General features: G+C 31.7%; 1 protein-coding gene across 1 annotated transcript; it reads left to right on the top strand.

The window, feature by feature from the left end:
• Positions 1-14288, top strand: Rlip (Ral interacting protein). The gene is made up of 10 exons (XM_088262090.1): positions 1-574; positions 880-1015; positions 1744-1933; positions 3168-3387; positions 4484-4593; positions 5448-5599; positions 6585-6753; positions 7849-7973; positions 11692-11875; positions 12956-14288. Exons 1-10 carry the CDS (start codon positions 499-501, stop codon positions 13715-13717), a joined length of 2124 nt encoding a protein of 707 aa, XP_088118216.1. The 5' UTR covers positions 1-498; the 3' UTR covers positions 13718-14288.
• The last annotated feature ends 637 nt before the right edge of the window (positions 14289-14925 follow it).

Genomic DNA, 14925 nt, shown 5'->3' with positions numbered 1-14925 from the left:
TACGCAGACCTCCAAAAAGGTGGAAAGACAGCTGAGAGTCAACATCCCAAGAGCTACAGGGGGAGGCACAAACAGATCCTTAGGATCTAGAAAAGAAGAGGAAGAAGAATTAAGTCTTATAATTATAAAACGAATTAAAGTTCCCCTAATTTTTTTACGGGCATCTTCCGTGATTTTCATTGACTTTTTCTATGTGCGCTGACTTAAAAATTTTGTCAGCATTTAGACATGGATCCCGTACATTGAATGCAAAAAAACTTGGTTTGAAAAATACAAGATTTCTGAACGCTCCTTGTTATAGGGACCTACCCGAATTATTTTCGGAAGGAAGCCGAAAAAAGAAAGAAGATGAGATGAATTTTGACATAATATGTTATCAATTTTATCTATGGATAACTTATGGATCGTGTCTGTCATTTTTCAGTTTAGCTTTTTAATTTGGTATTATTCGATTGTTGATGAATATTGAAAAAGAAAGAATATAGTTAGATTATTTAAATGGATTTCGACAATGAAGAGGGATTCACTGGTCTCTACAGTTCGGAGTCTGGACGGAGGAGTAATGAAAGTGATTGTAGGTTCCCTTGAAGCTCAATTATTTTTTGTTGTTTTTAAAATTAGTTTACTAGTATTTTTCAACCGTGTTTTATTTACAAAATATAGTTTTAAAAAATCTTAACGGGCATGTGCAATAGCACTAATAAGTTAAAATTATACAATAACCTCCTTAGTACACCCCAGCAGCATACAGTAAAACTTTTACTTACTTTTCAAGCATGAGATATAACAATCTGTTTTGTTTTGAAAATAGGTGTACGGGGTTTATTGTGAGCATATAAATGAAACACCAATTTAATATATTATTATCTGTACTTGTAGATAGTGATGGAGATGAGAAACCAAGTAAAAAAGACCTTTTAATTGGTCGACGAAAAGATAAGAAGGAATCTAAGAAAGACAAAGGATATGCTGCATTAGCCGGAGAAAGCTCTCCTGAAGAAGATGCGGAGACCAAGTAAACTTTTATTTTTCAACTGCTTCGTGTATCTATATTTCAATGTCACTATATTGTTTAATTTAAAAAAATATCTTTATTTCTATTACGTTAACCACTGAATGCTTTTGAGCAAGCAGTGTTCGCGGATAGTATACGCAAACAACCGAATTGAGCTTGAAGTTGCCACTTGACGCTTTTTATTGGAAATTATTCAATAAATGCCCAAATTTTATATAATGGATACACAAGAGACAAAAAATACCTTAATACTTATCTTTTTTATTGGTGCTAACATAAAATTAAAATTGAAATTTAACCTTTCCGGAAGTAAAAAAATTGATGTCCGACTTTCTCTGGGGAGTGGGTTCTTTTTACGTATTTTTTTTTTTTTTCATAAAATCAATGTATTATGAAGATAGAAATTATGTTAAAATAATTTAAAAATAAAAACACCTCTTCGAAATATTTTTCAATAATAACAAAATTACACACAAATATCCACAGATGTCATTGCTTTACAAGTTACGTCATACTAACTGACAGACGGACTTAGACGTTTATTAACGTTGATACTCCTTTAAGGAAAATTCGCACCGACGTTCATTTACGTCCATACTCCCGGAAAGGTTAAATTACAATTTTCTCTCAATACAACTCTGTCTCCGAATAATTGAAAAACAGATTTAAATGACATACCTACTGACTATAACATCATTAGATGCTTATTTACCAATGTCTTTTTGCAGAAGTCCTTCAAAATCTAAGAAAACCAAAGCCTTCAAGTTTCCATCTAAAAGTAAGGAAAAAAGAGAGAAATCACGGGACAAGGAAAAAATTGGCGAGAAGGAAGTGAAGGAGAAAGAAAAGGAAAAGGAAATATCTGAACGAGAGAAGAAAAAGGAAAAACTCAGAAAGGAAAAAGAAAAGCGTGAAAAGGTTTTAATTTTAAATTTTTTATTTGTTCATTAGATTCAATTAAAAAATGAAACACGTGTATAACACCACTTTAATTTTTTTTAAATACAAACACCACTGGTTTCGAGCACTATAGGTGTTCTCATCAACAGGTGAAAATATAAATCAGTTTGTCAAATAAATTAGTTTGTATTTTCACCAGTTTACGAGATCATCTACAGTTTTCGAAACTAGTCATGTTTACATTGATAAATTCAATAGCAGTCTTATACAACTGTTTTTTTATTTTTTTTATTTATTTTTTATTTAAATCATCATGTTATTGCACTGAAAATGTCAAATCAATAAAATAAAAATTAAACTTGATATATGACTTTATAAAAAAAAATTGTGTCAATTGCTCACGAATATTCAAAAAAATAAAAAACAGATTTAAAAAAAAAAATAGTGTCACTACAAACCAGCTACGAAATTTCTCTGCGGTGGTAGCCAGAGAAGATACAATATTGCATCCATGTTGCTCCAACTTGCTTCTTTAACTTCCATACACGCTTTTGAGCTACTTAGACTTTTGTATTTTAATTTAATTATTTGATTCGGCAGTCACTTTGTGGTAAAATCTATCCATTTTTGATTAATCTATTACTTAGTAAATACCACTTTTTCTTAAAATCTACTGTGACACGTGTTTCGATGGATTCCGCATCATTTTCAAACACCGTATGTGAAGCTAATTCTAAATTTTAGAGTTGGGTCCTTGGGACGTTGAATTTTAATTAGAGATTTCAGATTTTGATTGATCAGGTCATGTTGAGTTTTCTTTTACTTTTAATATCAATATTATTTACAATACAGCAATGAATATTGTATTTCTAATGAATGAATATGTATAGTTTTTTCCCCTAATAAAACAATATTATATACATTTTTACACTACGGAGGCGGACACTGCTCGGCTACCGTTCTGGAGGTCCCGGGTTCGATTCCCAAGGGGGGTAAAATAAATATTAGTGATTTTTTTCACTGTCATATTTATTCAATATTACCCTGGACTGGTACCTGAAGCGGAGGGCTGATCACCTTTCCTTCATGTGTAAATGATCAAGATAACACTGCGTTTATATGACGCAGTGCCCTATGCACCATTGAGGTGCGGATAAGGGTTTTATTATTATATACATTTTTGTTTGGTTTTGATACACGTGAATATGAAGCGAAATATTAAAGTTTTGTAATAGCGCTACTGTCTTTCCAGGAAAAGGAAGAAAAGATGAAGGTAAAAGAGCTGAAGGAAAAAGAGAAAGGCAAGGATAAGGAAAAGGAGAAAGTTAAGGACAAAGATAAAGAGAAAGTGAAGGAAAAAGAAAAAGAAAAGGTCAAGGACAAGGATAAAGATAAAAAAGACAAAAAGGGGAGTAAAACTCAACCTACTATAGCTGCTGGTGTTCCCTTTGAAGAAATATTTACCTTGGGTGGTATGTATCTAAAACACCCTGTATATATATGTATATATATTTTGCCAGCGAGCTGATTGATATTCATCTACTACATCTCTCCAAAAAAAAAACTTTATTTTTAATTGTTTTTCTTTCGCGGTTTCTTTTCTTTATTTTTTTATTTCTTTATTATTGTAATTTTAATTTCATTTTATAAAAAAATGTTGTAAAACATATATGGCTGGCTAAGTATTGCACCCACCACTTAGTCAAGCTGGAATAAAGAGTTATTATTATTATTATTATTATTATATTTATATATATTTATAGATTCGGTGTTTAATTTGTAGAACTCTATTTCAATTTATATACTAAATGTTAAAATCAAACACTGATTTTTTAGAGTCTACTAAATTGTATTTTATTTCATTAATTGATTCGGCAGTCACTTTGTGGTAAAATCTATCCATTTTTAATTAATGTTTTGCTAAGTAAATACCACTATTCCTTAAAATCTACCGTGACACGTGTTTTGATGCATTCCGCTTCATTTGGAGCACATACGGTGTTTGAAAATGATGCGGAATGCATTGAAACACATGTCACAATAGATTTTAAGAAATAGTGGTATTTACTAAGTAAAACATAAATTAAAAATGTATTTTATTGTTTAAAACACCTAAGAATAAAATTTGTGACAATTGTTTTGCCTTGTTATGGCATTTTCAAACTAATGTAAAGATTAAATGGACTGATGGTGCTTATAAAGCTATACAATTCTAGGTACTTAAGTTATAGTTTTAACATGCGCAGTAATAATTTACAGGAGAAAACAATAGTTAATGGGGCATGTAGGTACGTATACTTATATTTATTTTACTCTGTATATAGTTATGTTCGAAACTGCAATTTGATTTATTTTATAATAAACATATGCTTGGAATATGTCTTTAAAATTTCTATCCAACATATCATTTGACTATTTTTTGTGATTCTTAAATCAAGCACATTTATTTTACTATTTCTCAACGATCATAGATGGTATAAACTGTGGCTGCCCAAGGAGGTATTTCACATAATGTCTTTTCCAATGTGTATCTTAGGATATAATAGCAGTGTTATTTCTTGCTTTCAGTCGCCCAACCTATATTTGGAGTATCTCTCGGTTTGGCAGTTGAGAGATCAAGATGTCACGACGATACTAACTTGCCTTTAGTTGTGAGAGACTGCATCGATTATCTTCAGGTAAATATTCCCTAAAACCTCATGAGAATCCATATGTTTTATATGGTTTAATAATTGCTGTTATATATTTATCAAGAAATATTAAAAAATGGATTGATATAACCACAAAGTAACTGCCGAATCAATTAACCTTTAGCCGCCCAGTGGTCCCTTACGGGACCGCAGATTTGCGTCGATCAATCCCCACCGGTCCCAAACAGGATTGTAATGCATTTCACTATTATATTACACTGATTTATGACAATAGTATCCAAAATATGAATATTAGCATACGTAAATAATGTCTTTGAGATACCGATCTATAATTTTTTTTGTGGTTCTGATATATATTTTAGTCATGATGCGTAATATTAATGTTTATACCTGCATTACAAGATTGACTCTCGGGAGATGTGTTGTGTATTATTATGTCGACCGTAATGAAATAAAGCTGCTTTGTTGAGGTCCTGTAAATTATAAACAATCTTTTGTTTTGATAATGCTTTTTATTTTGCCTTAATAGGATGACTAATTTTAGAGATATATTTTTTTATAACAGCTACGCATAGGTAGCAAGTCGCGCGAATATTGCACAAAAATACTTGGGCAGGGCGCTACCCTGGCGCATAATCTGGCATATAACCGAAATTATAAACAATGTTTTATTTTGTTAATGCTTTTTATTTTACCTAAATAGGATGACTAATTTTAGAGATATAATTATTATTATAATAACTACGCGTAGGTAGCAAGTCGCGCGAAAATGCTTGGGCAGGGCGCTACCCTTATTGCACGCTGTGCATGAGCGTCAAAAGGTTAATTATAACATGAATTATAGAGGTAAAAATAATGTTTTTTTCTTCTTCATGTCATAGGAGCACGGGTTACATTCTGAGGCATTGTACAGAATGGAACCGGCCAAACAAAGAGTCCTCACATTACGCAAGTTGTATAATGACAGAGAACCCGTCCTGGAGATGGAATATGAAATACCAACGGCTTGTGCATTGCTCAAGTTATTCATAACGTAAGATACCATACCTATTCAAGCAAGTACACTAACTTATAGCTACTATTTTTTTGTCCACCTCCGTAGTGTAATGGTCAGCATGTTTAGCTGCCAAGCTGGAGGTTCTATTACTAAGGCGGCCAAAATAAATCAGGGTTTTTTCATTGTAAAATTTATTTAATATTACCATAGACTGGTATATTTAGTTCAAGATTGATTCTCTTTCCTTCATATAATTACCAATCAACTTAACATTGCATCAATTTGATGCAGTGATCTATGCACCATTGGGCGCGGATAAAGGTCAGTAGTAGTAGTAGTAATAACCATTATGGTGCCATTTCTCTACTACATAAACACTTTATAGTATGTACATATCGCTTACTCCTTTCAACAACGTTATATATCAAAAAACTTGATTTTTCAGGAGATCGTTTTTAAAGTTTAAAAATATAATAAAATGTATTAAAAATAAATATCAAGCCACTTTTTGAACTTTTTACTGTGCAACAGATCTTTTTAGGCAAAACCTGAATGTTTTTTCTCCATTTAAAAAATATTTAGGATATTTAAAAAATAATTAAACAATACCTTTTCTTCAAAATGCAAAAACAACACTTTCCGCCCTGTAGCGAGTAAATATTAAGTTAATAATATACCGCTTTTGCTGGGATAAAGTAAATTTTTTGGGCATTCCGAAAACATGCACAACTAAAAAATTACGATTTTTGAAATATGACGTTGTCGAAAGGAGTGAGCGATATGTCATTTTATTTATTTATTGATTTATTTTTCATCATACGTAAAATTACAATTTGCAATAATGTGCCCTCACTGGGTTTTCTCGTGCCGAGGACATATTTGTTCGGACGATTGTATTACGAGCTGATAATGGCCCCTTATAACATTTGTTAGTTTAGGACTGACCTGATTTTTTTAAATGTCTATAAAGTAAGTATTTCTTACATCCTTTGTGTAATTTGATGGCGTGTTTTGATTTCAGCGAGTTACCCGAACCAGTTCTCACTACAGAACTTTGCTCTGTGTTTGAAGAGTCTTCCTCTCAGCCGGCTGTCAGCTTAATACCGCTTATTTCTCAACTTCCCTCGTGCCATCGAGCCCTATTGTCTTGGCTGATAGCTCACCTAGCGTGTGTTTTATCCGATGAAAAGGTTGACCATAACTTTATTTTTTTTCCTTTAACTGCCCTATACGTACGAACGTATGTGATATGCGCGGTTTTTCTTCACCATTCCGCGCTAACCCGTATGATATACGAGCGCGAGAAAAGATATCTGTTCCAGAAATATTTAATGCGTACCAGATACACTGACAAATTTTTGTCAGGTTTCATACCTGACATTATATTGTGACAACAAACGTTGTGATTTTTTTGCTTGTTTATAAAACAATATGCCTGAAAATAACCCAAATATAGGGGTGGTTAAATATAAATTCTTGTGTTTTTTGTTATTTACAAAAAACCTTCGATTTCAAACTATTTCTGTAAACCTAAGTGTCTTATTATTATTAATAATATATATTAAATTGTGGTGGAATGGGTTTAAACTGAGAAACTCTGACTAAAGAGTCCGCGGCACTAATCACGGGACCACAACCTGACACTTTTTCACAATCTATGTATCTGTAAATCACTTTCTCTAAATTCAACATGACCTTCTGTCGAAAGTTACTGCCGAAATTAGAAATATTCATCTAACTTTGGATAATATTTGTACTATAAGCTTGATTTATTTTCTTATAGACATTCTTAGATACAGGTTGTATTCTTGAATGCTGTATTTACGTGAGGACAATTCGTGCCAGTCCACCAATCCATTTCACTAAGACTCCAATCACAAAATCCATTCCACGATTTCATTTTCATACATAAGCTAGTATTATAGAAAGTATAAAGATGTAATTTGAAATTTTTTAAGCATTTGATGTGACATTTGATGTTGCCATTGTGGATATTTTTGAGTGTTTGAACAAAGTGGTTTGAGCACAACTTGACACTTATTTTTAGCAACGGACCATTCAAGGATACAAAAATAGTTTGATATTTTTTTTTACTCATAAAATAAGAATACAGAGATTTCCCTTTTTAAATGAAATAATATTTTAAATAAAATATTTGAATGAATGATTTGATTTGAATTAATGAAGTACACTTGGTGCCTCAAATTAGTAGTTGAAAATTTATGTGAGTGTTAATAAATCTCAAGACTAAATACTTAAAATGTATACATATTATCTTTTTACAGACAAATCGGTTGAATATACAAACCATTGGCACGTTATTGGGACCAATATTAAATATGTCACCAAACTTGCTAACCGTCTTCATTTACAACACAAAATTACTATTTCCAGATGTGAAATTAGCCAAGTAAGTAAATACACAGGTACTATTGTTTATACATAGATTTTAACATACATATAGATTTTAACCGAAACATGTTTATGCTATCAAGTATGTACATATCACATAATTCTTAAAAATTATAACCATCCATGCTGTTAAATCATAATGTAATAATCGATTTTAATTTAGTTCTCTTTGTTTGTTTATTTCTTCTATTTTTGCTGGTAATATCAACTTTTATACTTTTTGTCATCTGTTGTATAATTAACACATTTTTGTTGTTGTTGATGTCTTTATTTTCTATGTAGAATGCATTCCACATTGAAATGTAAACATAAACTGAAAAATAAACATAAAAAAATGTGTCAATAATATATACCTGAGATTCCAAAAGTAGGTTGCTCTTACTAGCAAAAAAGAACTAAAGATAAATATATTCTTTAAAGGAACTATAAAACAAAACAAAAATGTTTGTTATATATATTCCTCACGGAAGAATGTGTACAGGTAGCATTTAACATATCTGCAGCTCATTTTATTTGCCTACTGATAAGGACTTTATTGCTTTCGTGTCGCAAAACCAAAATGGCTGCTTCTATTACCAGTCTGTGTTTAAAAATGATGTCTGGATTTTTAAAGAAACATTTTATTTAAATTGCATACTTACTTTAAATAACATTTTGCGGCAATAAGTTTTATTAACCAATAAATGGGAAACGACACTCGAGTCTTGATGATTATAATTTTAAAAATCACCATATCAGATATGTGAATTAAAAAATTTAAGCCTTTTTGAAATTGTAGCATAAAGTTCAAACAAATGTGTTTGAGCATCGCACCGTGAATTTGATAAAATTGTCATGAAAACTTGTACTTGTCAACATTCTTTAGTTCTATTTTGACAATAAAATAGCTAGAATGTCTTCATTTCCTCAAATTAACCTGTACGGTACTGAGCAAAAAATAGTTTTTTTATACGGGAGGCCTGAGTTTTTTTCAAAAAATTTAATGCATATGTTTTTTGTATATTTTAGTGTCATATGGTACACATTTAGTAAATATTTGGAAGGAAATCAAATCCGCGGCCGTATCTACTATGTATAGTGATATAAAGAGTATTTACCTGTCAATAATTCCAGGGGTTCACAACAGATGATTTTGCACAATTTTGTTCTTATCCATAGTAATTTTACATTATAACGCACAACATTGTTTACAAAAATTTTAACACTAAATTATTCTATACACTAAAATATTTTATTTTAGTTCTTTAATATTGTTTTATTGTGTGGTATTCCTCAAAACACGGAACCGCACACAATGCCACGTCGCATTCTACACACATAAATCTTGTCTCTTTTCTTTTAGCTGCACCTTTTGTAGAGTGGCGACAAACGTGGCACTGTCTTTGTGTTCTGCTTCCTTGGGCCGCTGTTTGAGGAACGAATTTTAGAAAGTGTCTTCCGGTAAGGCGTAATGGATGGTCTAACATTCGTCTACCCCCTGATCTGCTGACTCTTTCCACACCATATTTTTCAATTGCTTGTTTGATTACACTAAGATAAAAGTCACTAAACGCGAGTTTTTTGCCAGTTTTATGTTTATACATAAAAAAGGCATTCATAACAGATATATCAAGCAGTCTAAAAAATATTTTTTTATACCACTTTAGTGTTTTACGCGAGCACTCAACAAACCCTAAAATTCGGTCCACCCTGTCGACTGCGCCCATATTTTTTGAGTAATCGATGACAACTGCTGGTTTTTCTTTACATTGACCTGTTCGGTAGTCAATTTTATGGCTCATTTCCATTTTGCTCTCATGCATATTAGTCAGCATCACTACTTCCCTCCTGTCTTTCCATTTGACTGACATCAGTGATCCAGATATGTAATGCTCTACATCACCTTTTTTCATTTTGACTTTGTCAAAATCGGGCATGTTTTTTCTATTACTTCTGGCCGTTCCGCAAGCGTTTGTCCCATTCTCAAAAAGAAAATCAAAAAGTGTCGGGCTTGTATACCAATTATCTACGTATAATTGGTGGCCCTTGTTCAAATAGTCGCGCATCAACGTCGTTACTACAGAACCCGATATGCCTATATCAGGATTCAAAATGATATCAGATTCTGAGCCCGTGTAAATTATGAGGTCCAAGACGTATCCGGTAAGTACATCACAAAATACAAAAATTTTTACACCAAAGCGATGCCTTTTCGATGGGATATAAATTTTGAACGACAAACGTCCTTTCCATAAAATAAGGCTTTCATCAATGCAAAGCTTTTGATACGGAGTAAACGTTTCTCTAAATGATGATCGCAACAAATCTAGAAGTGGTCCAATTTTAAAAAGTTTATTATTTACTGGCTTACTATTGTCAACAAAGTGGAGAGCTCTTAGTATGCTAAAAAATCTATCCCGAGAGAATAACGTTCGGAAAAATGGCGTTTCCACAATTTGATTAGTTGTCCAATATTGCTTCATATTATTTTTTCCAACTAAACCCATGATCAATATAGTCATAATAAATATATTCATTTCTTCCAGAGATGTGTTCGTCCATTTATTCATTTTCGAAGAGCTAACTAACTGGTCTGCATATCTATTAGTCTCCTCCACTATCATGCCCATGACCGAGTCTGAAAAAAATAATTGGAAGTATTCCAATTCCGTCGATTCGTCGGTTATGTTGGCTGTCGGACTTATTCCTGATGCAGAACTATCGAAAGTATGGAGCGTCGGGGAGAAACTTCCTTTATTCCACTTTCTTTTGTCAACTTTGACTTTTTTAGCAGCGGGTGGATTGCTGTCTTCCTCATCAGATGATTCATCTGAAGACGATTCGTTTGATGACATCACCAAATCATCTATGTCACTCAAAATATCTTCATCCTCGCTTTCAATAAGCATTTGCTCAATATCTTCATTTGTATAATGAAAAGACATTGTGAACTGTCAATAAAATACACCGAAAAACTAATCAAAACAAAGTATGTATAAAAATAAAACTCAAATAACACTCACAATAAAAATAAATCAACAAAATACACTGAAAACGTTATCAAAACGACGAATGTATACTTGCAAACAATTAGATTAGAACAAAGTACGTATAAAAATAAAACTGAAATAACACTCACAATAAACATAAATCAACAAAAAAACACAAAAAACGTCATCAAAGCGACGAATATAGACGAATATATAAGTGAAAACAATTAGATTATAAAGATTTGTGAGAAATTACCGCCAAAATAGTAAACAAAATTTCGATAAACAACCGCACGCGGACAAAATGTTACTGACCGCCACGCGGTGCATACATTACGGAACACGTGATTTTGTTATCTTAAAACTTGGCCGTTAAAACTGCCATAATTGAAATCAGTGTCTAAACGTTTTTAAAAATATTACATAGATGCCGACACGTTACCCGTTTTAACGCAAACTCGATACCCTGTCAGAAAAAAGCGGGAACGTACATGTACGGTCATAGTCCTTTTGGCGTGGTAAGTGCCAACCGTACATGTACGGTCATAGGACCGCACAGGTTAAGCCTAAGAAGAAAAGAAATTCTGTTGTAGGTTTTTTCAATAATATGTTTAGTAGGTATGTCACATCACACAAATACGTCATGTTATCTCTTAAAACTATGAATGTCGCACAAAAAAAATCTAATTTGCTATGAGGAAAAGACATTGAAATATTTTAATATGTTTTATGATATATTTGACATAGATATGTGCCTCCGCTGACATCTCTCGCGCCCAAACTGCCCGATTCAACGGAGGAAATAACCAAAGAGCTGAGAAAGCAGGAGTCATTGTTGAACCAGATTCATGCCGAAATGCACGCGGGTTTCGTCACTCAAAAACGCGAAGAGCAGCTCTGGGAAGGCCAGCGAATTGTGACCCAATTAAAGGTATTTATATAAATACTTCAAATAAAATGTCATAATTGATGAACCAATACTATCTATAATTAATAATAATAATAAAACCCTTATCCGCACCCCAATGGTGCATAGGGCACTGCGCCATATAAACGCAGTGTTATCTTGATCGTTTATACATGAAGGAAAGGTGATCAGTCCTCCGCTTCAGGTACCAGTCCATGGTAATTTTGAATAAATATTACAGTGAAAAAATCACTTATATTTATTTTACCTCCCTTGGGAATCGAACCCGGGACCTCCAGAACGGTAGCCGAGCGTGCTGACCATTACACTACGGAGGTGGTGTAATCTATAATTAGCGAATCTGAAATTAAAGGGTATACGAATAAATAGAAGAATTTAAATATGAGAATTTAAAAAAGAATTGTTCTCTTTTTTTGTAATTCTTTTTATGTTTACAAAACAAGTGAAATAAAAAATAACTAAGAAATTTTTATAAATAATATTTTAGGAACATCTTTTTTTTTTATTAAAAGTCAAGTGAAAATTTAAAAGAGAAATACATACTCATTTTTTGTAATTCTTTTCTGTTGTATAATTCTTTGAATAATCAGTAGTAGAAAGTAATTTTGAAATGTTTTTCAATATATGTATGTCGAAATTCAAATTATCATTTTTGACTCATCAAGCTTTTACTGTATTTTCCTTTTTTTCTTCTTCAATTTTATTACTAAGTGTAATAATAATAATATCACTGATGTATCATAACACACTGCTTGAGCTAAAAGCCAAATTATATCGTACTGGCTTTAACTTTTTAAAGAAACGTCTTGGGATTTAAAAAAAAAAACTGTTATGCTCCTTTGAAATTCTCCCAGTACTAATTAACAATCATTAAAAAAAATAGTTAAGTTTCAACTAATGCAACTCAATCGTGCATAACTACAATTGTATACAAAATAAAGATTTTTCAATCTGTAAATAAACAATTTTACTCAAAGTACATAATAAACAACAGTATATTTAATTTTAACAAATCTTCCATGATTTATGATCATATTAGTGCTTATTTTGCACTTTATTTTATATTTTATTTTTTATTTCTAGAGAAAATTAAGATCAGTGCAAAAGTCAAATGATCCATCTTGTTCCTCTCAAACACACTCATCACTCGATGAAAAGCAAATGGCGCACGAAGAAGACCATTTTGACAAACCATTAAGTTCCGAAGCCTCCATTTCTACATTACCAACTTCTTCGGATGAAAGAATTCAGCCGCCAAAACCTCTAGAGAAGACAGTTACTGTTGTCATCGAACCGAAAGTTATCACCTTCCCTGTAGATAAATTGGAAATTATGCCAGATCCGATACCTTCATTCCCTGTAGAAAGCTTCGAGGATAACTTCGAACACTACGAAGAAATTCCCGAGCCACCCGTGACAGCCAAAAATGAAATGACGGAGTCTGTATACTCTATAAACTCGGAAACCTTCGTAACCAAAGTTGAAAAACCAAAACTTTCCGAGGCAGAATTACAATTCATGAGATTGCAGCTAGAACACGCCGAATATTTGCAGTTAAAATCGATACTTCAAGCGAAAATCAACTCCGAGCGATTTGACATAGTGAAGTTAAGAAGTCATTTAGCGATTAAGAACAAACAAGAAAATAATGCAGCTCTGCATTCAAACACGAGAGAAGGCACCGTTATAACATATACTGAGGCAGAAATTGAAGAAAAGCATAGACTGATAAAGGAAAATGCATTACTGGAACAAAAACGACGCTTATTAACTAACCAAATATTTCAAGAAAGAACGGCTTGTATCGAGCTTAGGATACAACTGGCCATGAACGAAATACTCTGATCTGCACGTAAATCATATCTTAATTCCTTGACTAGTTAATGTTATTTTCATATAAATAACTTCTTTATTTTTAATATAATTCTTTAGCAATACCTGATTAAAGATTATTTAATTACATATAACCATGTAAATATGTACATATTATTAATTTAGAATATGGAAAAAGATTCTGACATGCATTTCACTAGTCTAGTATAAACATTATACGGACAAAACAATTATTTTTACCTAATCTTTGAATAAAAACAACACTTTTTAAACTGATGAAACCTAGTTGATATTATTTTTATACATAAAAATATAAATAGCCTTTCACATATTTCATTTAAAAATATTAAAAAATACACCTTGATTATTTTAAATAAAAAATATGATGTATACTAACAGTCATACAAATCAGGAAATTGTTCTGATATGGAGACAATTAGTTTTTATAACTTTGGATTTGAAGTTGAATAAGTATTGTACATCAAAATATATATGTATAAAAATCATTAAGATATATCATGTTACGAGGATATAAATATCGATTATGTTATGAATAATTTAATAAAATAAAATATCAACTCAATTCTGTGTTTTATTAAACACATAATTTTTTAAACTTTATAAAATTAAACAACTTTGTTTTAACCACTTTTTTATTATTAGTACACTTTAACCTACTGGTTTCGACAAAAACCTTGTCGTCTTTAGGGTTTATTAAATTCTAAAACATTTTCATTCATTCATTCAAACCCTTATCCGCACCCCAATGGTGCATAAGGCACTGCATTATATAAACGCAGTGTTATCTTGATTGTTAACACAAGATGGAAAGGTGATCAGCCCTCCGCTTCAGGTACCAGTCCAGGGTAATATTGAATAAATATTAGAGTGAAAAAATCACTTATATTTATTTGACCCCCCTGGGAATCGAACATAAACATTAAAATACTCATAATTAATTCAATTCCCTTACCAAAAACTGAATCCTAAATGTTATTGATGATGACAAGGTTCTTGTCAAAACCGGTAGGTTAAAGTGGACTAATAATAAAAAAGTGACTAAAACAAAGTTGTTTAATTTTATAAAGTTCATAAAATGTGCCACAAAGTATCTGCGAAAAACATTCAAGAAACACAACTTTTTATTAGTTTTCATCATGAATAAATATTGATGAAAATATTTAAAGTTATAACATTATTATTCATTTCTTTGCTCAATA

This window comes from Brachycentrus maculatus, unplaced genomic scaffold (genome assembly GCF_059751285.1).
Source record: "Brachycentrus maculatus isolate JH-2025_06_01 unplaced genomic scaffold, ASM5975128v1 h1tg000173l, whole genome shotgun sequence".
Taxonomy (NCBI): Eukaryota; Metazoa; Arthropoda; class Insecta; order Trichoptera; family Brachycentridae; genus Brachycentrus; species Brachycentrus maculatus.
This window is presented reverse-complemented; position numbering and strand designations above follow the sequence as displayed.

What these genes read in the sequence shown, in the direction of transcription:
- Rlip (XM_088262090.1), top strand. Translation starts at nt 499, where the DNA reads ATGGATTTCGACAATGAAGAGGGATTCACTGGTCTCTACAGTTCGGAG. An exon ending in AAAAAGAAAAGCGTGAAAAG is followed by an intron (nt 1,934 to 3,167) that starts GTTTTAATTTTA and finishes CTGTCTTTCCAG; the next exon opens with GAAAAGGAAGAAAAGATGAA. An exon ending in GTGTTTTATCCGATGAAAAG is followed by an intron (nt 6,754 to 7,848) that starts GTTGACCATAAC and finishes ATCTTTTTACAG; the next exon opens with ACAAATCGGTTGAATATACA.